General features: G+C 41.2%; 1 protein-coding gene across 1 annotated transcript in view; it reads right to left on the reverse strand.

Annotated features, from left to right (window-relative positions):
• Positions 1 to 25,311, reverse strand: part of LOC133455123 (netrin-1-like) — a 462,555-nt gene that overhangs the window by 68,308 nt on the left and 368,936 nt on the right. Inside the window, exon 4 of the mRNA XM_061734036.1 lies at positions 4,232 to 4,420. Coding sequence (XP_061590020.1) covers positions 4,232 to 4,420 — 189 coding nt within the window. The remainder of the gene's footprint in view (positions 1 to 4,231; positions 4,421 to 25,311) is intronic.

Consider the following 25,311-nt stretch of genomic DNA (forward strand, 5'->3'; position numbering starts at 1 on the left):
CCGGGAAGATGGCGGCTCTGAAATATTCCGGCAGGTATGTGTCCGTCCGTGCACGCTCCATCCGTGCACGCTCCATCCGTGCACACTCGTCTCCCGGCTTCGGCTCATGTTATCTTTTCCCCGCGGCGATAGAAGAGGTGAGAAAACATGGCCTCCCTCCACCTCTCCACCGCCCCAGCACTCTCTTGGACCCTCGTTCGCCACCGCGGTTGGGGGTGGGGGGGGGGGGTTGTGCGGCGGCAGGTGATTCATGCAGCGGGGAGCACACCTGTGCGGGGGAGGGGGGGGGGTGTTCTCCTCCCTCCCGTCCAGTACTGGAGTTGAGGGGGGATGAGGGGGTCAAAATCATCCCCCCTGTAAAACTGCCATCCCTCCTTTCCATCCCTTATGTCATTTCATCAATGAATGTGGTTTTACTGCTATTTCAACATTTAGAGTCATCACCAGAAAAATAACACCAGAAAAATGTGACAATTTTCACCTGTTTCAGGTAAATTTTCACTTGAAATAAGTAGGAAAATCTTTATCATGTTCAGAATTATTTTATTATGTCTTATTCCTTCTTTCTTATTTTCTTGGAAGACTATGCTGGCATGTGTTCTCATATGTACATGCAATTTTTTATTTGTTTATTTATTTATTTCCTATTTTGTTGATTTATATTTGTTTTCTTTTGTTTTTGCTTTTTCTTAAATTATAGAGCAGGTATTTTTGCACAAATTTGTATTACTTGATGCACAAACATGTTGTAATGAAGAAATAATGTTAATAAAAAAAAATGTTTAAAAAAAAAAGAAATAAGTAGGAAAATCTGCCAGTGGGACAAGATTTATCTTCTCATTACAAGCAAAAAAATCTTGTTCCACTGGCAGATTTTTGTACTTATTTCAAGTGAAAATCTACTTGAAACAGGTGAAAATTGTTGTTTTTTCCAGTGATGAGTCTTGTTTTAAGTGTAATGAGATTTTTTTACTAAAATGAGACATTGTAACTAGAAATAAGACAAATATTCTTGTTAAGATTGTGAGTTTTTGCAGTGATCCATGTTACTTCTCCTGTGAAGGACAGAGGCATATTGATAAGTTCAGAAAAGTGTTTTTTATTGTTGTGTTTTGATGTATTTGATGTAAGGCCAGTGGATATTTAAAGCTTACAGAAGGCTGCATTTAACTGCTGCTATGTCATTCCTGCAGTATTTCTGCAGGTGTTTTGGTCACTGCTATTATTTGTAATATATTATATTATTTGTAATCAGCACAAATTATCTATCCCCATATGATAAAATCAACCATTCCCACAGATTTTTTTTTTTTTTACAACTCGAGTACTGCTCCCGTCCTTCATTCTCCAATCCTGACTTGTCGTTCCCCGTCAGGCGGCCGTTTCCAACGGTCTTCCCGAGCCATCGTTCGTCTCCGACTGGCACTGGGATGGGGGGGGGGCATCACTTTGCACCTCGTCTCTGTTTGTTTTGCTTGTCCTGTCACCACCAACCCCCCCCTCCCGCCTCCCACCCGGCCACAAGCTAAGCTAAACAACTCAGTGATGAGGGAACACCCGGCCTAACCCCGCCCGAGCCACCTCGACCCTGGTGATCCCAGGAGACCCCCCAACTCATCTCCGCTGACAGAGGGAGGCCGACTCAGGAATGTGAAGACCCCCCCCTCCACACACTTCCTGTAACCTTTCCTAAAACTGTCCAAGCCGCTGACATCGCGGAGGAAAAACTACAATCCATCTGATGAAAAAGTGATGAAGGGATCCGGTTATCTTGTCTCGTTCTCAGCGTGAGGGATGTGGCGGCGTCAACGTAACATCTTTTACTCCAAAATCGTCCGTTTTCTTTTTAGCACCGCTCAGGATTGTGGGTAGACCAAAACTCAAAATTTTACCAGGAATATTTGTCTTGTTTCTAGTTAAAATGTCTTATTTTTGGTCAAAAAATCTCATTACACTTAAAACAAGAGTCATTACCAGACAAAAAACTGCATCTGTTTCAAGTAACTTTTCCCTTGAAATAAGTAGAAAAATCTGCCAGTGGGAAAAGATTTATCTTCTCATTACAAGCAAAAAAATCTTGTTCCACTGGCAGATTTTTCTACTTATTTTAAGTGAAAATCTACTTGAAACAGGTGAAAATTGTAGTTTTTTCCAGTGATGAGTCTTGTCTTAAGTGTAATGAGATTTTTTTGACTAAAAATGAGACATTTTAACTAGAAATAAGACAAATATTCTTGTTAAGAGTTTTAGTTTTTGCAGTGAGTACCTCATTGTCTGGATCTCTCTGGGAAAGCCTCTTGAAGAAAGCACATGTTGCTTTTTTTCATCGGTCACAGAACCTCGCCGGGGGTGTTAATCTGGATACTCCTTTTGATTTTTTGTTCTGAAGCATTAGAGGCAGTTTCTCATAAAAAATTAAAAATCAACTGGAATGCTGATTGGTCTGCACCGCCTGTGATGGTCCGTCCCAGAAGCCTCTGAGTCCAGAGACGTTGCCAACACCTCTAGACAACGTCGACGTGGGTTTTAAGTTTTAAGTGGCTCCGTGTTTTACTGCTCGACAGGAAAGTAATTCTTTGTCCGTGTGTTTTATCGGATATTGAAGAAGAATAGATGAAGATGAAGTGGTTGATGGAGTCAGTCCGAAGGATCAAAGATCACGGGGGTTCCCTTCATGAACCGAAATTCCTTCAGAATCTTAAAATCGTTCAGCGATATTGAAGAAGTAATATGAAAATATTAACAAATGAAATGAGAAAAAAACATTTATATTTCACATTCATACTTATGATGGACCAGTTTCTGGTATAATAGTCTGTAATTTAAAAAACCATCATACCATTTCCACAATGTTATTTTTATCTCAAAGTGCCTGGAGGTGCGAAACGCATCAGCCGAGGGAGCGGAGTCACCGGCACTTTTCCTTCCAAAACAAAGGAAAACAGGGACGGACACGACGTGGACGAGGCTTGTGAGATGTGTTTTAGCTCGCTGCTCGTTACTCTCAAAATTAAGGTGGAATAAATCCAGTACATCACGTCATTAGAGCGGATAACGTCCGTTAGAAACTCGCTATCGTCTTTGATCTGCTGGTGTAACTACTGAGCTGTTCCCGGGTCTGTACCCGTTTCCCATCTACGACTGCGTCCATACTCGTAACCGGCTGCAGGTTCGGGTGCTTCACGACTATGAGGTGCTGGAAAGAAAACCAAGTAATACAGTTCAGGACTGAAATACTGTGATACTGTATTTCTTTTGAGTAGGCCTGTGTTGAAAAAATCGATTTCCCAATTCTAAATCGATTCTCATATTAATTCTTAAAAATCGATTCATATGTCTAAAGATCAATTTTTTTTTTCTTTTATTTATTTATGTTTTTTTTTTTTTCATCATTACATTACAACTTTTGGTTATTTTTTTGTTTATCCCCAAAAAAGGAATGTTTTGTTGGACACGAGAATAACTGGTGCCATGTTTTTGCCTTTAAATATGTTTAAAGGTATGAAAACATTAAAGTTTTCAGTTATAATGACATAAATTGTCTATATTTCATTACTTTATATACTGTCTTGGGGTTACATTTGCAAAAAATGCTAAAAACCAAATGCTCAAAAATTTAAAACCAAAATAGAACGAAAAAGGAACAAATAAAAACGGAATGTGGGAAAAAATAAAACCGATTTCATCGTCTGATTGCTGCCCTGGATCTGTTTGGTAATTCTGACCCACGATGTTTCTGAAAGCAGTTCTATCAGCATTCTGGGAGGGGATTGGTCCTTACAGCATCATTAGCTGCAATACTTGCTGTTGAATCTCAATATAATACTAGTAATAATATTTTGCAGTCATATAATTCATGCAACAGCTCAAAAAACAGTTTTAATAACATTAACCCAAATCAATATCGGAATCGAATCGAATCAGATCGAATCAAATCTTGATAATCAATTCTGAATCTTAATAATCGGAATCGAATCGATTCTTGACATTTGAATCAATCCCCAGCCCTAACTGTGATACTGTATTTGTTTTGAGAGTGATCATCCGGGCCGATGCCTGTAAAGGGAACATTATGTCAAAATTCAAGAATCCTCTTTCAGCTCCAGTTTCGCCGTCTAAACCTTTTCTTATTTGGGATGGTAAACACTGATAACATTCAGAAACAGAAACAACGCAAGTTTTGACAGGTTGAACGTGCACAAGCCTCCCTGTGACCCGGCGGTCCCGGTACCTTTGCAGGCCTTCCTGTGGGAGATGGGCTTGGACAGGTCTCGGTAGTAGCCCTCCTTGCAGTAGTGGCAGTGGCGGCCCGCCGTGTTGTGCCGGCAGTTGAGGCAGACGCCTCCGCTCTTCCTCCCCGACAGCTTGAAGAGCTCCATGTTGAAACGACAGCGCCTGGCGTGGAGGTTGCAGTTGCAGGCTGCGGCGGAGGAACAACAAACACGAGAACACGTTAGCATGGGCATGAACATATGAACGTTATCTTGATACTCCTGATAATATCAGTGAAAGATGGAGATGCTGCAGTTATTTTGTGAAACCGAATATTTTTAAATGCTCATTAAAAATGGACGAGCTTTTGGAGCCAGCTCTGCGCGTTGGCTTCAGACAAGAAAGGCAGATGTTACCGCTCAACACCCGGGACCGTAGGGTCCTGACAGGAGCAGGTCTTGCTCCCGGTCTTGGTCTCGAGACCACTTTTTTGTGGTCCTGGTCTTGTCTCGGTCTCGCCATGTCTGTGACCAATCACATGAATTTTGTGACATTGGTGCTCGTCCTCACCAGGCCCCCGGTCTCGCACTCAGCAGGCACGCCGATTTTTCCCAGTGGCCAGCCGCGGTACTGCAACAAAAAATCCCATGGGGCCCAAAAAGCTTTTTTCCCATAGACCGCAATAGTAAAAGAGAAGCCTCTAAAACTGTTCACAGGACACCTCCAGCTGTAATCACCGGCAATTACTAATCTTTGTATTCTATATTTTTAAGTCATGGACTTTATATCCGTCAAAAATGTTTTATAACGGCCAGAAAAGTCAAAGAAAAGTCTCTTTCTGGGCGTGACGTCACGGCTGACGTCACAGCCGTGTCCGTGCACTCCATGGATGTATTATATTAATATATATTATGTAATTATATTATATTAATACATTAATAATATATGTAATACTATACATGTAATAATATACATTAATTAATATATTATATTAATACATATTATATTAATACTCGTTCTCATTGCCCCGGGGCATGATGGGAGGCCCCAGAGCATCATGGGAGGTGACTCAACTGCGCATCCTCTATGGGCCACTTAACGCGGAAGTAAACCAGGAAGTCAGGAACTTTTTTCAGCGTATGCGCCAGGCGAGCAACTTCCATTGAAATGAACGGCGGCCATTTTCCGGTCCGGTATCCAGGTTAATATAATACATCCATGGTCCTCACCCCCCCACAGTCCTAACCACGGATCAGGACGCAAAATGTCGGCGAATTCGTCAGTGGTCAGTTTTAGTTTTACGGACCACAGGAGTTCTTATCCCACACAAATAAAATGAAGCATTAGGTCTATGACGTTTCAGTGATGCTGATATACGGTGTAATCTGGCTACTATAGTGGTAAATAATGCAAGTTCAAGTCGATAATTGTGTGTATCTTTAATATTTAAAATTCACGTTTACTCCAAATTAAGTCTAATTTAAATCAGTAACATTTACTATTCATGACTTTTCTGAGGTGGAGGGGGGTGTTGGAGCTGGTTATTCTGTTAGGACTTTGGGACTAGTTAGTAGTCGTGTCAATCCTTAAAAGCACTGGAGTCAATCCTCCAATAGTGTAGAAATAGCGGTAGTGCAGTCACCACACAGATCTGATCTCAGCTGATGGATGAAACATTTATAGTGAGTTCAACATCATCATCCACTTCTCTGTGTTATTGAGCTGCAGTTGAAAACAAGCTCATATGGAACTAGCTGAACCAGGATGGTGTTTTACAATCACGCAGGATCAGGACATTACTAGTCTTGGTTTAGGCCAGGGGTCGGCAACCCAAAATGTTGAAAGAGCCGTATTGGACCAAAAACACAAAAAACAAATATGTCTGGAGCCGCAAAAAATGAAAAGTCTTGTATCAGCCTTAGAATGAAGGAGAAAGGAGAAATGTCGAGAAAAAAGTCGAAATGTCGAGAAAAGTCGAAATGACGAGATTAAAAACGAAAGGAAAAAGGAAGAAAAAAAGGGAAAAAAGAAGAAAAAAAGGAAAAAAAAGGTCAAACATTTTTGAAAAAGCTCCAAAGAGGCGGTCTTGACTACAAGTCTAACAACTAAAGGAGCTTTACTCTCCGAATAAAAAAAATACAAAATAAAAGCTGCTAACGAGAAGCTAGACCAGACTGTAGACGGACTAAAACCCGATACCTGGGACACAATGTTCCCTCTAAACTGCGCGCGTGCGCAATCGCGCACTGACCGCATATTCTCAGCGCACAAGAAAGTCTATCCAGCGCAGTGCTTTAAGTGGGCCGGTACGCGCTGGTACGGAGTACCCCCACTTCTCAATATTAGCCTCTGGCGTACTGGGACTTCTCATGAGCTCAGTTCTCTGTTCTCTCCTTGCGATTTGGCTACAGTGGCGTCGCAACGCGACTGCCCCTCGTGAGACGTTCACTCGCAAAGCCTGATTTATGGTTCCGCGCTAAATCGACGCAAGGCCTACGCCGTAGGGTACGCGGCAACGCGCAACGTACATGCGCGTCGCCGCGTACCTTACGGCGTAGGCTCTGCGTTGGTGTAACGCGGAACCATAAATCGTTTCACGGAGGTCCCGCGAGTCGAGAGGAGGAGAAGGATTCAAGGATTTGGGGAATACAAGGAGCTGTGGGGATCCCGGACACGAGAAAGTCTGAAGCCTCTGCTAAAAGCTATCCATACCATTGCTGTGTCTACCAGCAGTACTGGAGTTAATGGGGGATGAGGGGAGATGGCACCCCCCCCTGAAATAAAAACGGTCCAAATCATCCCCCCTGAAATAAAAACGGTTTAAATCATCCCCCCCTGAAATAAAAACGGTCCAAATCATCCCCCCCTGAAATAAAAACGGTCCAAATCACCCCCCTGTAAAACTGTCATCCCTCCTTTCCATCCCTTATGTCATTTCATCAATGAATGTGGTTTTACTGCTATTTCAACATTTAGACTCATCACCAGAAAAATAACTTACCGGTATTTGACAATTTTCACCTGTTTCAAGTAAATTTTCACTTGAAATAAGTAGAAAAATCTGCCAGTGGGACAAGATTTATCTTCTTATTACAAGCAAAAATCTTGTTCCACTGGCAGATTTTTCTACTTATTTCAAGTGAAAATTGACTTGAAACAGGTGAAAATGGTCAATTAAAACAAAATTTTGTCAACATTTCAACTCTTTTCATAAAATGTTTGACTTTTTTTTCCTCAAAATCTCAACTTTTCTCTGGACATTTTGACTTTTTTTCTCTAAATTTTGACTTTTTTCTCAAAACTTTTTTTCTCGACATTTCGATTTTTTTTCTCAAAATTTCGAGAAAAAAGTCGAAATCTTCACCTGTTTCAAGTAGATTTTAACTTAAAATAAGTACAAAAATCTGCCAGTGACTTTTTTGCTTGTAATGAGAAGATAAATCTTGTCCCAATGGCAGATTTTTCTACTTATTTCAAGTGAAAATTTACTTGAAACAGGTGAAAATTGTTGTTTTTTCCAGTGACGAGTCTTGTTTTAAGTGTAATGAGATACTTAAAAATAAAGCGTGCATATGTGATGTTGCTCACAGTCGTCCTCAGTTTGCTCAGGGAGCTTGTGTGTGTGCCCAGATACATGAAAAATTAGAGGAAACATTGCTGGGACACCTTCATCGTTCAGAGATACGGCCCTGCACGTACATGTAAGTGTTTTATAACAAAAAGTTATAAAACTAAATGATATTTCCAGCCTCTTAAGTTTGTGTATCCCAGAGTTGACAGGAGCAGATCTGCTGATCACCTCATCTCCTGCAGGTTCCTCTGCTGCTCCCGAGTGCGTTACTGTACCGAAGACTGAAGAGGAAGTGAAGGCCTGGTTATGACAGCCCTCCCCGCCCCGCCATTCCCAGCGAGTCCCCGTTAGCGTGTGCAGGAGCGCTTGTTTACAGGCGAGTATAATTAACCGGCTCATGTTTATTCATGACGGTTCTGGCAGCTGAGTGAATCAGACGTGCCCAACTTCATTAGGGCCGGCGGTCCGAGACACAGGTCCTCCTCCGCCGGCACGTTCATGCATTATTAACCGCGGCGCTTCCGACGGCTCCAGCGCGTGGATATCTCGGTCTAGCCGGCGTCCCCCGGTCGGTTCGAGCCGCCGTGTTTTTCCAGAACAAGGCTTCATCGTCGACGTACGATGTGTTTACCGTGTTTACATTTCACACTTTATTTTTTTCCTTTCCGTTTGGCACCTCCGAGACGCCTTCCCTTCACTCCGAGGAGCTAATTACAATATCTGAAGTGCACGTACAGTAAATCTGTGTCTTGTCAGTAGTGACTCGACGTTCCTGGCTCCGCCCGAGTCTCCCGGCGGACGGCAGGAGATTAATTAGCGATGACTGCTTGTTTGGCGTGTTTTGGTCCCACTTTGCTTCAGACCGCTGGTCACAAACCCAAGTTCGCAGCAGCAAATATAATAAAGATCATAATATTTATACGCCCAAATTAGAAAAAACTGGAACGGCATGAAAAAAAATGACGGAAGAAATAAATACAGTTGACGTCTAGTCAATTAATACTTTCTCCCCTCTAGTTTACTCTGTTTCATTTGTCTATTTGCATCAGTGTTTATCTTTCAAGCGTGCTGCGTGACGCTCTTCTGCCGGCATTTACTGGAGTATTTTCTCCAGATCCGTCCTCCTCGGGTCCCAGGACGCTACTAAATATAAAGAAGGAGACTAATTACAAATGTAGCACAGCTTGCGGTAATTAGCCCCTGCTGGCTCTCTTTCCTGAACCGCTGCCCAGCTCTCCTCCTCCTCCGGCGGAGCAGAAACCACACACCACCGCCACCACAAGTCTCTATCGGGGTCAGGTTACAGCCGGCCCGGTTCCTCTCCTCAGCCTCTGGGATGTGTGCACTTCTGGCTTCATCCTGATGAAAGTGTCAAGGACGTACCAGGAAAACATCCTTGAAGGCAGCAGTTGTTGCTCTGAATTGTCGGGGTAGTTTTCTGCCTTACTGCGGAGGTATAATCACGGAGGTGTAAATGACTTTTATTACGGGCACGGCGATGAGCCCAGACCATCACAGGGTCCAGATTTTGGACTAGTTGATTAGAGTACTGGATGGTGCTAGTGTTGTCCGATCGATCGGCCGCCCGATCGATCGGGCCCGATCACGGCATTTTCAAAACATCGGTATCGGCCAAAAAAGTATCGGGACTTACCTAGTTATTAATGTTTTTAATATATATTAAATCGTTTTATATATCGTTGCATTTAACGTAGGGATGCAAATTATCGATTATTTCATTAATTGATAGTTGATAACCTTATCGATCGATCATCGATTAGTTGATAAGTGGCGTTTTTCCCCCATCTGAGATACAAACATCATTTTTTTTGCTTATATAAAATACAAAGGACATTTTAATGTATTCCTTAATCAAATATTTATTTGATACAAAAGTAACAAAAAGACATTTTTGTACCACAGGGAATATAATATAAAGTGCACTTCAAGGCTATTAGTAGTAGCAGCAGCCATAATAGTGTCATTTGTGTCAAGCAAATTTTAAGTTCTAGTTACGTTTTAAGTTAGAGTTTTGGCAGTGTTCAAAATAAAATTATGAGACCTGCTGTATTGGAGCACATTTTCTTTTAGTTAAAACTGTAGCGGGAACAGATGTTTAGAGAAACCTATGTATGTACCGGGTGAAGGCTGATTTATGGTTCCGCGTTACAACAACGCAGAGCCGCCGCCGTAGGCTACGGCGTAGGCTCTGCGTCGATTTAAGGCGGAACCATAATTCAGGCTTTAGGGGAGCATATCGGAGAACAACCAGAAGAATATAGAGTGGATTAAAAATAAAAGTTAAGCACTGAGCTACATGTGTCTCCCGTCTGGGCCATTGCAGACTCATTGCCTGAGCATGTTACTAAAACCAAACATATCCGTCTCTTTCTTCACTTTATGTGCGCGTCGCACCGCGTTGTGTTGCATTAAATGTGGTCCGGGCGTAATACCAGCTGGTGAAATTAAACGAAAAAAATAAATGAATAAATAGATTAATTGTAATCGTTAATTTTAATCGGGTAATTTCATAACGGCAATTAATCGAAAATCGATTAATTATTAACATCCCTAATTTAACGTCACTTCCGGCCTCCGACCAGAAGTGACAAAGTAAGCGAAACTAACACGGTTTACATGTTTGAATTAGGGCTGGGCGATATATCGAGATTTTAATATATATCGATATATATTTTCAAATGCGATATGGTACGAGACAATATCGTTTATATCGATTTAAAAAAAAAAAAAAAAAAATTATGATTTTGATATAGCTTATTTTGTGACAAATTGACTTGAATGTTTTATTTGAGATTTGCACAAATGTTTTGTTATTTGCACAACTATCAACCTCAGTGGAAAAGTCTGCCTGTTACTGTCTACATTGTATTAATTGCACAGTGTATTTTAATTTAATTGTTATGCAGGAAAGGGATATTTGTTTTATTTTATTCAAGAAGCATTTTTATTCTATATATGCAGGCAGTTTATTTTTATTTCATTTGTTTTATACATTTTGATATTGTGCAGATCTCTGTTAATAAAGGAACCTGTGTGACATTTGGCACGAGGCTTTGTATTAAAACTGACTGTTTTTTTAAAGGTTTGCCTCAGAAAAAAATGAAGCTAACAGAGATGCTATGCTATAATGCTTTGGGGGAAACCCCAATTAAGGCACAGAAAAAATATCGATATATATCGAGTATCGCCATTCAGCTAGAAAATATCGAGATATGACTTTTGGTCCATATCGCCCAGCCCTAGTTTGAATTGTGAAATGTTATATATGTTCATGCTGCATTAAGCTGCTGCTATTCATTTCATGCCATTCAGAATGTTGCACTAAGGTTAAGCCAAAAAGTATTTAAATTTTCTGGTGTTTGTGAGTTTGACTGGATGTCATTCAACTACCTCTTTTGAAGTTAAATGTCTTTATTTTTGTTATTGCACTATTCTGCACTTTTTGTTTTAGTTTACAATTTCATGTTTTTACATTTTGTGGCACCAGAGCTGATAAGCTTTGTTGAAATATATGTCCATGTTGTTCTCCAATGGACAAGAAAAGAAACTTTTATTTTATGTTTAGTCCTCTCTTTTTTTTTTTTTTTTATTCATTGCCAAAATGTATCTGATCGGGAAAAAGTATCGGAAATGTATCGTGAGCCAAAAAAAAGTGATCGGATCAGGAAAAATCGGGATCGGCAAATACTCAAACTCAAGTGATCGGATCGGGAGCTAAAAAATCCTGATTGGGACAAGCCTAGATGGTACTTTTATGTCTTATGTAAGCACGCAATGGGAAAAAAAATGGTCTGGGATGCAGATTTGATTGACGAAAGCACACATTTCCACCGTGATGGCTAGGGATGGGAATCGAGAACCGGTTCTGAACAAGAACCGGTTCCCAGTGTTTCAATTCCTTGGAATCGTTTGCATATTTTTCTAACCATTCCCTTTTTGATTCCAGTGAACATAAATGACTTCATCACCCATGTTGTGTAACGTACGAACGGAAGTCTGGTTATATTTCAGTAAAAAAGACAACAGGCTAACTTGCAATACTTGCTAAGTGAATATTTCGTCAAAGGGAGGAAATGCTACCAACATGCAAAAATATTTGCGCACACAGCAGCAATAATGATCAAGAAATGTTGCGTTTTCCAGCAGCATCAGCAACGTTAGCATGTCCTTGGCTAATAATGCTACAGGTAACTAATTAACTAGTGAACACTCCCTTTCATATTAGCGCCATTTGCCTCATTGTTGTCCTTTTTATCCACATGGGAAGCGATAAGGGAATTGTTAAAGAACCGAATCGGTAAGCAGAATCGCAAATGGAATTGGAATCGTAAAAATAGTATCAATTCCCATCCCTAACGATGACCTGTCCCAGATGCCTCCGAGCCCAGAGATGTCAAGGCAGCACTTGACAGTTTCAGACAATGATCCCTTTCCTTTTTCATTACGTCATTACATCTGAGAAATACAAAATCACGGCTGTTCTGCTCCATCCTGGGTTCCATCTGAGACAGAAGCACCGGGAAGTGGTTTAAAAGAATCCCACATGAGGCCGCTAATCGATTAACACACAGCAGAATTAAGCCGGCGGGAAGTCTAACAAAGATTTTCATAATAAAACACCACGAGCAGGTGCAAACTTATATATTTACTGCCGGTGAATGATCCAGATGTTTAGATGACATTTCTACCATTTCTGGACCCTTAGGGTTGGGATCCGTATTACGATCACCTAAGTGCAGCAATCACTGTCTCGTCTTTTTATCCCGCTCTTTCATACCCCACGCTTTCACAGTCTCTCATGTCCCACCGTTGGTGATCTCAGTCCTCTTTGGCAGAATTAGATTTTTCCTTTTTTAATTCTAAGGAACAATAAAATATGGACTGTCAAGAGGACTGGTAAAGAAAACCCCGTCTCACATGTACGTCCATGCACACAAACATGAAACAAAACAAAAAAATCCTCTGCTGCAAGATTGAAATGCATATATGTGTGGCTTTTTTGGCATTAACCATTAATATATGCAGACAAAGCAAGAAAAAAAGAAATAATACTATTATTTAATGTAAATATGCTGCAGAGCTTAAATGCAGAAAATAATTTATTTAAAGATATTATGATAAACAGGTTTTCTCTTGCTTTAACATATATAAAGTGGTTTCCCCTCAGCTTGCCAACTCGGAGAAGGAGGAAAGTAACCAAATTCTGCAGTGTCTGTACAGCCGCCTGGATGAGCCATCCAGTGTGATGTGGATCTACGAGTTGTTCAGATTCTGCTCCCGTCGTTACATAACAACGGACGACGGGAGTGATTTACATAGGTTGGCCTCTGATGCGTGAAACCACGCCCACAACTAACTCCGCCGGCCGGAGCTTCCACCATTTTTTCGTAGTGCTGTATTGCGTCATTCAGGCAGCCAATCAGCACAGAGCCTCATTATCATAGCCCCGCCCACTCAGAATCCTGCATAGATAATGAGGTTAGAGAATGGGATGATGAAGACATGGTAGAGGCTGAATTTCTAATTTATTTAGCAAAAACAATCAAAAGCCTGTTTTTAAGACATTCAAAGCCTGTTTAAAATAGGTATTAGATGCCATAATAGGTCCCCTTTAAACAAAATAAATTAAGCTGATGAGGGGAAAAAAAAGTAATAAAAAAAAAAAATTACCAACATTTTTGTCAAGAGGGATATACCCAGTACTCGAGTTGTAAAAAAAATTCAGGAGGGATGGTGGATTTTATCATATGGGGACAGATAATTTGTGCCGATTACAAATAATATAATATATTACAAATAATAGCAGTGACCAAAACACCTGCAGAAATACTGCAGGAATGACATAGCAGCAGTTAAATGCAGCCTTCTGTAAGCTTTAAATATCCACTGGGCTTACATCAAATACATCAAAACACAACAATAAAAAACACTTTTCTGAACTTATCAATATGACTCTGTCCTTCACAGGATAAGTAAAATGGATCACTGCAAAAACTCAAAATCTTAACAAGAATATTTGTCTTATTTCTAGTTAAAATGTCTCATTTTAGTTAAAAAAATCTAATTACACTTAAAACAAGACTCATCACTGGAAAAAACAACAATTTTCACCTGTTTCAAGTAGATTTTCACTTGAAATAAGTAGAAAAATCTGCCAGTGGAACAAGGTTTTTCTGCTTGTAATAAGAAGATAAATCTTGTCCCACTGGCAGATTTTCCTACTTATTTCAAGTGAAAATTTACTTGAAACAGGTGAAAATTGTCAAATAAGTTATTTTTCTGGTGATGACTCTAAATGTTGAAATAGCAGTAAAACTACATTCATTGATGATAAGACATAAGGGATGGAAAGGGGGGGTGTCAGTTTTACAGGGGGGATGATTTTGATCGGTTTTATTTCAGGGGGGGATGCCATCCCCCCTCATCCCCCCTCAACTCCAGTACTGGATATACCCAATATTTTCCGGGGGTGGGGGGCACGTCCTACATCCCATAGTCACACCTGACCAGATCTATGCTCAACTTGTGCACAAATCTGATGTTTTATTGTCGTCCGTGCAGCGGTTCCTGTACCTGAACCCACAGAAAGCCCCGACCTGACATAGCGTCGCTTAAACGTGCATGAATCTCCCTCCTTTCACTCCAGAGGTCCTGAGATTCCTCGTCGGGTTGAATCCCTCCTTGTTTAGACATTCCCTCGAGTGATCCGTCTCGCCGCGCTGAAAAGCCGATCCAGACTGTCAGTGCGGCCCGGGAACGCCGCGGGGCATGTTCAGTCTTTTCAGGCTCCGGCTCGGGGCCACAGGTGGTGACAGCTATCTCTGAGCGCGCCTGCAGGTAACGGGGGATCGCCGCGGAGAGGCGTTAAGCTGGCGGAGGATCAGCGCGCGGCCTCACGCCTGCAGAGACGTCTCTGTTACACCAGCGAGATTATCTCACCCGCCCTCCCCCCGAATGAGGCCCCAGTAAGAAGTATGCCATTGCTCTGGAGGTGGTTGCGCTGGAAACGGCACAGAAACCGGTTGTAAAGGTGTCAAACGCAGGTATAGAATCATGTTTTCACATATGTCTCATAATGGGGACAAGTGACGACCAGTAAACTCGCCAACACTGGCCGTGAAAGCTTGTCCAATGGCCCCTCAGTTTCTGGGAAAACACTCGTTGCAGCCGTTTCCCGGCAGAAATGCCTTCAATGAACAGTAATAGGCGTTTTTTATTATTTAAGATCACATGATTGGGAAGCCACGTATCACAGGTGCTGCCATGCTACAAAACAGCTGCCTGTCTCATTTCTGGATCCTAAAACTGCCTCAATGTTTGAGCAGCATTTCAAACCATCAGTGAAGCTTCGCAGCGACGTGGCTGCTGTTTCCACAGCTTGTTAGGCAATAAAATCATGCAACGTGTCCTTCCAGGACTAATTTAAATGGACGTCTGCAACCTCTTTATTTTATTTATTTTTAAAATTTTATTTGAGAGGGACCATGTGCAATTAAAAACATAAATGTAAACATTTGATGCATTGCACCAGAGTTAGCCTTAGGCTAATTTGCATCTGCAGTCCCTTGCTACAAATAAATACAAGTTAGTTCTGGCAGGTTAATTTCCATTTCTGCGATCGCTAAAGCCTTCGTTATTTTTACTCGAAAAAGACGTCTGCAAAACTTTATAACAAGGGAGGCGCCTTCTGTGTGGAGACCAACACGTCAGGAGGGTTTCTGGGAAGTCCTTCTCCACCAATTTCATGAATGAGCAGCGGATTCAACACTGGAGGATGACTTGTGAAACTTGTCAAAGTGAAAGTCTGCATTGACTTGTTATAATTCCGGAAACAAGCTTTAGCACGCAAATAAGTTGTGCAAAAATGAAATAAAAAGGAATATAAAATCCACCAAAGGCCTTAATACAAGGCAATAACTCCTCTGTCGATGTGAAAAATATGTTTTTCTTTCTTCTTCTTTTTTTAACATGTTCCTTTTTCAAATTGCCAGAAAATCTGCCTCCTGTTAAAGTAAAAACTGTTTTGTAATGTTTTTGCGATCCCAATTTCAAGGGTAATGGAAACCCGCCTACAGGGAAACCCACAATTCCCTGTTTTCTTACACGACCCCCACCTTTTCACCTGAAAAGGGGGCTGTGGCTATTGAATAGGTTAAAAAGAAATGAACACATTCTACACACTATCAAGAAAACCTATCAACAGAAAACCTTATCGATTTATCCTAACAGCACATTCTTTGTCTCTTTAAAAGGGTCTTGTTTTCCTGAATTTCACATTTATATATTGAATCAGCCACTCATCAACAGTAATTTAAGACATGTTTCTGGGTACCACCACTTCCTGAAATCCCTAAAAGGGTAAAAGCTTGGAGCTAAAACTGCAGTTTTTGAATCCATTTCCCCCTGGAAAACATGAGCAACGTGGGCCTTGGCACTGAACTGAAACCTTATCGATCGCAAGTCATTTTCAGAGAAAAGTCAAAGTTTCGATGGGCATCGATCTTAAAAGACTCTTCAGCTTCTGTGGTCTGCAAAGATAGTCGGCACCTAGATAGTCCGGGGTAAAACTCAGCTGGCCTCCTCATCGGTCCTTTCAGATATGACGTCACCATTACAGTGTTGGACCCGGTAGGATCCAATGGCTTGGAAAACTACCACTCCACGCCACTAGGAGACTGTAACGTCTCAAGCACAAAACGCAGCTATACTTCTGCAAATAGAACCCCGACTATGTTTAGGCGGTTGGTGTCAGTCACACTAACAACAATCTATAGTAAAATGTTGTATAATGGCCCGATTATTTGTCCTTTCATGTCCACGTGATAAAAATGCCTGAGTAGAAAACAGAATGTGGGTCCCAGAATTAGAAATCATTGGTTTGAGACCATTAATACCTAAATGACGTAGCATCTAGGCGGCGCTATTCAAATGCACTTGATTAACTTATCTTCAGTTGGTATGGGGATATCTTTAAACACAGAGGTTTGTCAGTTTGTGGTTATAGACCATTCAGTGTAGCTAAAACAATGAATATCAATATAAAAAAATCAGCAGAAGTAAAATAACTATTCCTGGTGATCAGTTTGGAAAAGATATATGAGGCCATTTACAAGCTATTTTTACATTAAAAAAATGTAGACATTTGAAGAACTGGTCAATTTTGTATGTATTTTTTATTTTTTTGTCAGTTCACCACAAGGTCAGAGCTGGGCTTAAGTGACAAAAAGATCAGAGAACTGCGAAACATTCAAGCGCTACATCTCTACTATAAAGGCAAACGTACATATGTATATAGCAAATGTTAAAGTTCACAACAAAACCAGCAGAAAGCCTCTTGTCCTTACAAGCACGGCGTCTGAACAAACCTCCAAGCCTTTGGAGCAACGTCCTCTGAACAAACAAGACAACCTGGAGATGTTGCCATATTTCACAGCGCTGCATGCAACAAAAAAAACAAAAACAAAGCAAATGAGCACAAGCTAGCTCATGCTAGTTCATGCTAGTTCTCAGACATGGTGGAGGAGGTGATGATTTGAGTTATTTAAAGCTAGAACTTGGCTGATACAGGATCACGCCATTAGTAAAATGATTTTACATTTGCAACATCCCGCTCAAAGTCTAGACCTCAACCGAAATGCTGCACATAAATGAATCCGCAAACATTGATGAAATGAAGCAACATAACAAGGAAGGAGGGAGCAAAATTTCTCCACAATGAAGTGGGAAACTTCCTACGGAAAATGATTATCTCAAGTTCTTGGTGCTTAAGGAGGATCTCTAAGCTACAAATATAGAGCAGAGATAAGCATTTTGGCTTAATTTTTCTTAAACATTAATACCACGTAATACGCCATGCTCTCGTTTATTGAAGTTTAATCGTAACAATCTTTTTCTTTTACTAAATAGTGTTTGTGAAGAGTAAAACGCTCCCTGTAGTAGACGTGCCCTGTTTTCAATCCCTATAATGGCTTCAGTGTGGACGGAGTGTTAGCGGCGGCTGTAACTGCACCCAGGTGAGCAGTAAAACGGAGGTGTGAACTGACACCTTTGAAACAAGGGGAACCCGAATTAGCTGGATAAAGCTAAGCTTACCCGCGGCTTTTCAACACCTCCTGTGAAGTGGACCGCAACTATTTTAAATGACAAAAAAAAAAAGCCGCATTTGAATCCTGCAGCTGCTGGGGATTCTGATCCTCCCGCAGAATTTAGCAGGGACCCCATTTGTTTATCAGTCGCTGCCGTTTCCCGTTTCTCGTCCCTGGAAACTTTTCCAAAGTGTACTGATTACGTGTTGGAAAGTTGACTAATTAGCATCTTTGAGTGGTTCCCAGCCTCCGTCGACTGACCCCGGCCTCACGGCCGAGCAGGGGCAGCCTCCCCTCCCGCTAATTAGAGGGAAAATTCATGCTGCAGAGCTGGAGGTCGAGGTTAAGCTCATCGTACTTACGATAAGCTTGGTAATTGAGCGATGTCGGACGGAGCCCGGATTTGTTGTAAAGAGACACTCGAGCAAGTGATCTCTGCCACTTGAGCTCCAAATCTACCCGCGTAATAGGTTGTAGATGCTGTCGACTGCAGATTTTAAAGACAAAACTCAAGAAGAGTGACTTTTAAAAAAAAAAAAAAAAAAAAAAAAAAAAAAGGAAAGACTTGTATCTTCTGTTCCGGCTTACTTAAACAATTCACCACAATAATGCGTGGAGGTCAAACCACAGAGCAGAAGAGTCGTATTTCAGCAGAAAGATGCAAGTCTCCCGCCAGGGGAATCCCCCCCAAACGGGACAGAAAACCCAAACCCAACACCGGCGGCTGTTATTCTGAGCCCCGCGTTCAAACAAACACCGAGGGGAGTCCACACACCAGCAGTTTACTTTTAATCCTATCGTCGGCTGGGAAAATAATCTGATTAACATTTAGACCTCCCTCAGAGAGAGTTGACAATGCTTCCAGAGGAAAAAGTTATACGCCAGCTTCACTTCATGTAAGTATTAAAATGCAGGAAACCCTGAAAGCTTTCGGCATTCAGGTGACGATAAATAAAAAAGGACAAAAAGGATTTATATACAGTGGGAATGGAAATTATTCAGACCCCTTTAAATGTTTTCCTTTTTGTTTCATTGCAGATATTTGCTAAAATCAAAAAAAAGGTTCATTTTATTTCTCATTAATGTACACTCAGAACCTCATCTTGACACAGCTCACAGATTTTTTGCTAATTTGTGAGCTGTAAGGTCTCCTATGGACAGATGTGTGCCTTTCCTAAAAAAGTCCAATCAGTTTAATTAAACACATCTGGACTCCAATGAAGGAGCAGAACCATCTCAAGGAGGATCAGAAAAAATGCACCGGACTCAGTTAAATACGAGCCTCACAGCAAAGGGTCTGAATACTTATGACCATGTGATATTTCAGTTTTTCATTTTTAATAAATTTGCAAAAAAAATTCTACATTTCTGTTCTTTTTACTGAAACATTTTTGATTTTAGCAAATGGCTGCAATGAAGCAAACAGTGAAAAATGTATCCGGGAACAAAGATTGAATACCAGATGTCCGTCAGACAAATTAATGTCAAAATATAAAAAGAGATCTAAAAGATGCATGGCAGCATGGCCGTAAAATATTGTGCAAAAACACTAAAACATCTCCCCCTATTAACAGGGAATTAAAAATCAAGAAGTGAGGTGCTAATGTGCAACAAGAGCTGCAAAGTGACGCAGCAGTGTCGTGTCGTGAGAGACCATGGTGACCGACTCTCTACGGTACTCACTATCTATCTACATAAAAACTGTTGCAGATTACCTCATTATTATTAATATCTTAATTATTACTACTGGTAAAATAGTGACTCCATATTTACAGCTAATTTTAACGTTACTACATGTTAAATATTAAACATTTGATTTCTGCAAGAAAAAAACTGTCATTTAACAAGTTACTTTACAATAGATTTCAAAAATGCAATGGAATTAAATTTAAATATTAATCTCGAAATTAGGTTTTTTTCTTTTTTTAATTTAGTGTTTTCCGTTCTTGAATAAATGTTACTTCTTGGAAGCTTGGAGCAGAAAAACTGGAAATAGAATAAAATGATGAAAACGGACAGATCCCAGGAAATAGTTGCTGAAGGGGAAGAAAAATTAATAAATAAATATCTCTTGCAGGGCTGAAAATAAAAGAACCATTTCACTTTTATAAAAGCCTCCATTATAACAGATGAACCACAAACATATTTCTTTCTTTAACTAAAAACGTATGGCCATTCCACCGGTCGGTTCATTTCATGGCTCCAATTAAAGTGACTGCTTCCTGTTAGCAGGCGGTACATCAATTATTAAGACATTTATAAATTAGTAAACAATTATAAATTGTTTGTTTATTCAGTCACTGGGACATTAATTGCAAAAATGTGTAAAGAAAAATAGCTGAGTGGAAATATTTAACGGTTCAACACGACTGCTGCACTCGGATGTTTCTGAATATAATTATTTTATTACGTAAAAAGAATTTCCCAAATTTGAAATGAGGCCCAAAGATGTTAAAAACATCAGATTGAAAAATTTAGGATGAACAGAAAAATAATTATAAGCATAGTTTTAACCTCTGCAGCATTCTTTAAATCTATCAAACTTTATTTATATCTTATTTATGCAAAAACTTTCCGGCAGCACAAAGCAGCATCAGTGCCTTCAAGAATAAGGTTTAAAAAAAAATTAAAAAATGTAACAAAGCACTGAAATGTGAGGGATGAGTGAAGCCTCCGGGTCAGTCGAGGGTTTTGGGCGAGTGGACCAGTTTCTTTTTCATTGTTTGAGGCGCCCTGGGAACGCCGGGGAAACTCGGGGGCGATGGAGCACGAGTGCAGGCGAGCGAGAGGAGCGGAGGCGCCCGCCGCAGAGATTATATCAAGCTAATGTAATTCCTTTATTGCAGCCAATTAGCTGCAGCTCTCCAGCCCCCCCGGTGAGCCCTCTGGCCTTCTTCACGGTCTCCGGTGACCCCCCCCCCCCACCACACTAAACTCTAGAAGGCCACGTTTCAGGATTTCTTTAATAAGATGTTTGTCTTTGTAAAGCGAAAGAGAGAGGAATAATGTAGAAAACTTGAGGACGGAAAAAGAAATGTTGAGAGGAACGAGGAGATCAGTCTGCCGCTGGTGCTCGGAGGCCTCGCTCGCGGCTAATTGAGATCAAGTCATACGGAATATTAATCAGTCCTGTAGGATTATCAAAGGGTTAAAGATTAAATATGCAGCCAGAACTGATTTCCAGTGAAAATATCCTACTCGCTTTAAAACAGTCTAACTCGCCTCCTCTATTTTTATTTAATCAACCAAGCTGCTCATTTATTTCTCCTTTCTTTATTTTATAATTCAGAATGTAGATTTTTTTTTTTTTTTTTTTATTTCTTCTCAACATTTTGGCCTGTTTTGGTCAAATTATGCAACTCCCTAAGCAGGCGGGCAGCGCGGGCAGCGCATGTTCTGTCAGCGTGGTGATAAACTAGTCGTCTGATTACCCAGCTGACCTCACCAAAGAGCTGTGAGAACCGGCGCTGCAGCGAGAGCGGGAATCCCTCGCCAAGCGTTCAGAGGGGGAGTGAAGGGGAATGTTGAGCTCTGGATTTACAGCAGAATTAAAACAACGTCAGAAAAGGATGAAATTTAATCAATAAAGAAAAAGAAAAAGTCTAATTTGTAAGCAAAACATAAAAACTTGAGGTTTCATATTATATTAGCATCAATCCAACTCATTCGATTTCCAAATATGAAGATATCATGATATTCGGCATATCTGGATAGTCAGGATATCTGTAAAGCCGGATAACCGGATTTTCATGATATCTGGAAATCTGGATATCACCAGATAGCAAAATATTAGTGAATATATAGTTATATATGGTTAGGCAGAAATATTTAAGCCATGTTGAAACCTGACATTTAAATTATGCAAAAAGTGGCCGGCAACAAACAGCAACATTGATTAGTTGTTGGTATAAAAATTCAACCACAAAACAACATTAACATCTTTTGCTATCTTGGTTTGGATAACAGGATATTCAGGATATCTGGAAATTTGGATATCCAGATATTACATTATACCACCTAAAGCAGAACTGTGAAATACATTGGATAGCTTGTAATCGTTTTTATTAGGCTGTTAAAATGTGGAAATAATAAATACAATCTCCACTTCAGGCAGCACTGAAAGTCACCAGCAGAAATGCTTCAGTTGACTTTGAATGTCATAAAAAAAAAATCCTGAGGAGCTCAGCTGTTTCATAAAAACTTGAAATTGACCCCAGACGAAAGCACTTTACCAAAGAAATCCTGTCCTAAAAAAGTATGTACAAATGAGCACCTGGCGAACTTAGCTGATGTAGCTTAAGCATGATGAAACTAGTTTTTCTTTTCAGAGTTAGCTCTCAAAAAACAAACGCTTGACGCTTATTGTTTCAGGTTTGAAACTGTTTGGGGTAAAAGCTACGGCCAACACATTTTTGGACCGATATGACACTATAAGAGACGTGTACTGTGCTCCGTAGCTTAGCTCCGTAGCTTAGCTCCGTAGCTTAGCTTGGCGTGTATATTATTTATTTTTACTTAAATAACTGCTGGGCTGCTGGAAAATATTACACATAATTATTTTTATAATAAAATTGTAACAATAATACAATTCTAACCCCAACGCATCCTGAATAAAACTATTAGTTGTAATCTTGACTTTGTTTCCACAAAATAAATCCATAGAAATGGCTTTGAGCCAGCTCTACATTAGGTTGATCTTCTTGTCCTTGTAATTATATTAAATAATTACTGAATATTAATGGCACATTATTGATAATATTCTGCAATGAATTAAATACTGTACACATTTTAAGATTATTACAACTGTAATTATAAACATGCGGACTGGTAACCTAATGTTGTCTTGTGCTACAAGGAGTTTTTCCTGGCTCATTTCTACTGGCTGTATAGAAATACCATTAAAGATTTAAAACTAATAAATGTAGATTTAGGAAATACGATTAACTGCTTGATTTTACGTGTGCAGGGAGTTGGATTCTGAGTTATTTGTTTCCTTTATCCCAGACTGGGAGTTCACCTACTGCCAAGTAAGATGACATCTAATTATCTGACTGATGATCTTATTGTCTAGGAATGAAACTTCATTGCTTTGAGCATGTTTTTCTTTGTTTTTGACTCATTCACTTTACAACTGTATACGTCTCCTAAGCAAATGTTTTTAATTAAATGCACAAAAGAATTGTTCTTTGTATTTATTTTCATTTTCCATCCAAAATATCAGATTATACCACTTAAATTCAGCAGTCATTACCCCTGTTGATTAAAACAGAAATGCCCCAGTTAGGGCACCGTTACAAGGAGAAGCTCCGACATGCCGAAGCTGGAAGACCCGATGCATTTACCCATAAATCCAATCACACTGATTGCATGACAGCACATTTTTCTTTGTGCAAAAAACGCAACAAATATGGACAGAAAGCTTTCGACGCGCCAGCAGAATTTTAAGTGCACGCTCCTTGCACGGCGTGTGCATGGCGTTTTCCCTCTGCAGCAGCCTCTAGCAGCGGGCCAGCCTGCTGCATGCTGAGCTAAATGGCCTATATATCCACTCCGTGTCTGCATGTGGGGGCTAATAAGGCCTTTCCTTTTTCGAGAGCCTAACTAACCGCACAGAGCCACAACAACAAAGACGGGCCTAATGGCCTCCAATTTCCCGCATTAGTGCCCATTTAATGGCTGACCTGCCCTCTCGTTAGGCGGCGCAGCATGGGAGCACTTCTCAGCCTTGATGCGTGTGCACACACTTTTCTTTTCACACACATACACACGGTGCTTCAGCCCTCCAAAGCCATGCTGCTCCAGGCCCCCTGCAACACTTCCACCCCACGCTGAGACTGCATAATGGGCCAGTTTGTAAAAGGGCTGCCCTGTGATCAGCGGCGCATCCATTTGCTGAGTAATCAAGGGCCTATTGTCTAAGCGGTGTGTATGTGTGTGTGTGTGTATTTGTGTGTATATGGATAAAAGTGCGCGCACTTGCACCGGACAGATCCCCCCTCCTCCAGGCTGTCTGTATTTACGCCTCCATCTCCGCTAAAGTGCGAGTCTCCCCGCGAGTGTTTGCGTGAGTAATTCCTGGAAAAAAAAAAAAAAAAAAAAGAAAACGATCTCCCTCACTTCGCGGCTATGGGAAAAAGCACCGGCTGACATACAGTGAAGGGATAAAAGGAGCCTGATTTGAGCCACGGAGTGGCTGACGAGAGTGCGTTGTCTGTATGTCAGCTATGCCATAAAAATGCCATGGGTGGAGGATGACGTTGGCAGGTCCCCATTCACGGCCGGAGCAGTGAAAGGCCCTTTAGGGTGAATAAAGATTCTTTGGCCTGTCAGGTCTCCATAGCTCCCCCCTCGGAATAATACCCACTAAGAGCAGCTGTCTTAATAGGCGGAGGGACTGACAGCTTTAGGAGCGATGCTGAGAGCGGTATCTGTTGAAAAAGAAGAAAAAAAAAACAACGATTCGCTGTGTGATAACAACCAGATTGTAAACTGCTTGCCAGACTTTTTTTTTTTTATTATTTGCATCCTGTAACTCGTGCACATTAAGTCTTTGGAGGAACCTGAGCTGACAGTGTTGGCAGGGCCGCATCACGCCGATATATATTCGTGGGGAGCTGCATGTGTGAACGGATGTCGTGGCGCGGTGGAAAAACCGTGAAGATGATTGGCGCTAACTGGATTTACAGTTCCTGCATCAGGAAGAGCGAGAAGAAAAAAAAAAAAAAAAGAAGAAAGATCCCCGAGCTCCCTTGAAAGAGCTGTTCAGTTTTTACTGAAGGGGCTGTGAAAGGGGACAGTTTATAAATGTAGTTTATATTGTTTTACGTCCAGCTATTACCATGCCCCGGCTCCCCTGCTGTAAGCACGGCACATCCGTAGTCTCTGTTCGGCCTTTCATGGAGGGGAAACATCGGAAACAGGTGAGACAAATCCCCCCCCCAACCCAAACAAAGGGTCTCCCCGCTCACGTCAAACATCACCTCCGGCCTGTTTACTTTCCCACATCGCTTTCTATGGAGCTCACAGATCTTCGTATCACTCCTGGCAGGTCGTCCCGCGCGCCGCGCGGCGCTCGCCCCGAGGCTGACGGGGATGGGCCGGCGCTGTCAGCGCTCGGCGACGGGGCAGACGCTGAACCCACGCAGCCTCCGCAATTACGGCCGTCACTCCGCTCCGACGCTGTTTACGGGGAGTCTATTAAACCCGACGTGTCATAACAGAATGCAGTTCCACCGACGCTGACTGACGGCTCCGAGCTGACAAAATAAACAGCGTCTTGGATCAGATATTTGGAGCGTTGGATGAGTTTAGGCAGGAAAAGAAGATCCAGGATTTCTTTGTCAGCCCTTCTTCTCACCCTTCAAACACAGTTAGCACCCACAGCCAACGCTAGAAAATTAAACCATTCTGAGAATAATCAAC

The sequence above is a fragment of the Cololabis saira genome, chromosome 1, assembly GCF_033807715.1.
Source record: "Cololabis saira isolate AMF1-May2022 chromosome 1, fColSai1.1, whole genome shotgun sequence".
NCBI classification, from domain to species: domain Eukaryota; kingdom Metazoa; phylum Chordata; class Actinopteri; order Beloniformes; family Belonidae; genus Cololabis; species Cololabis saira.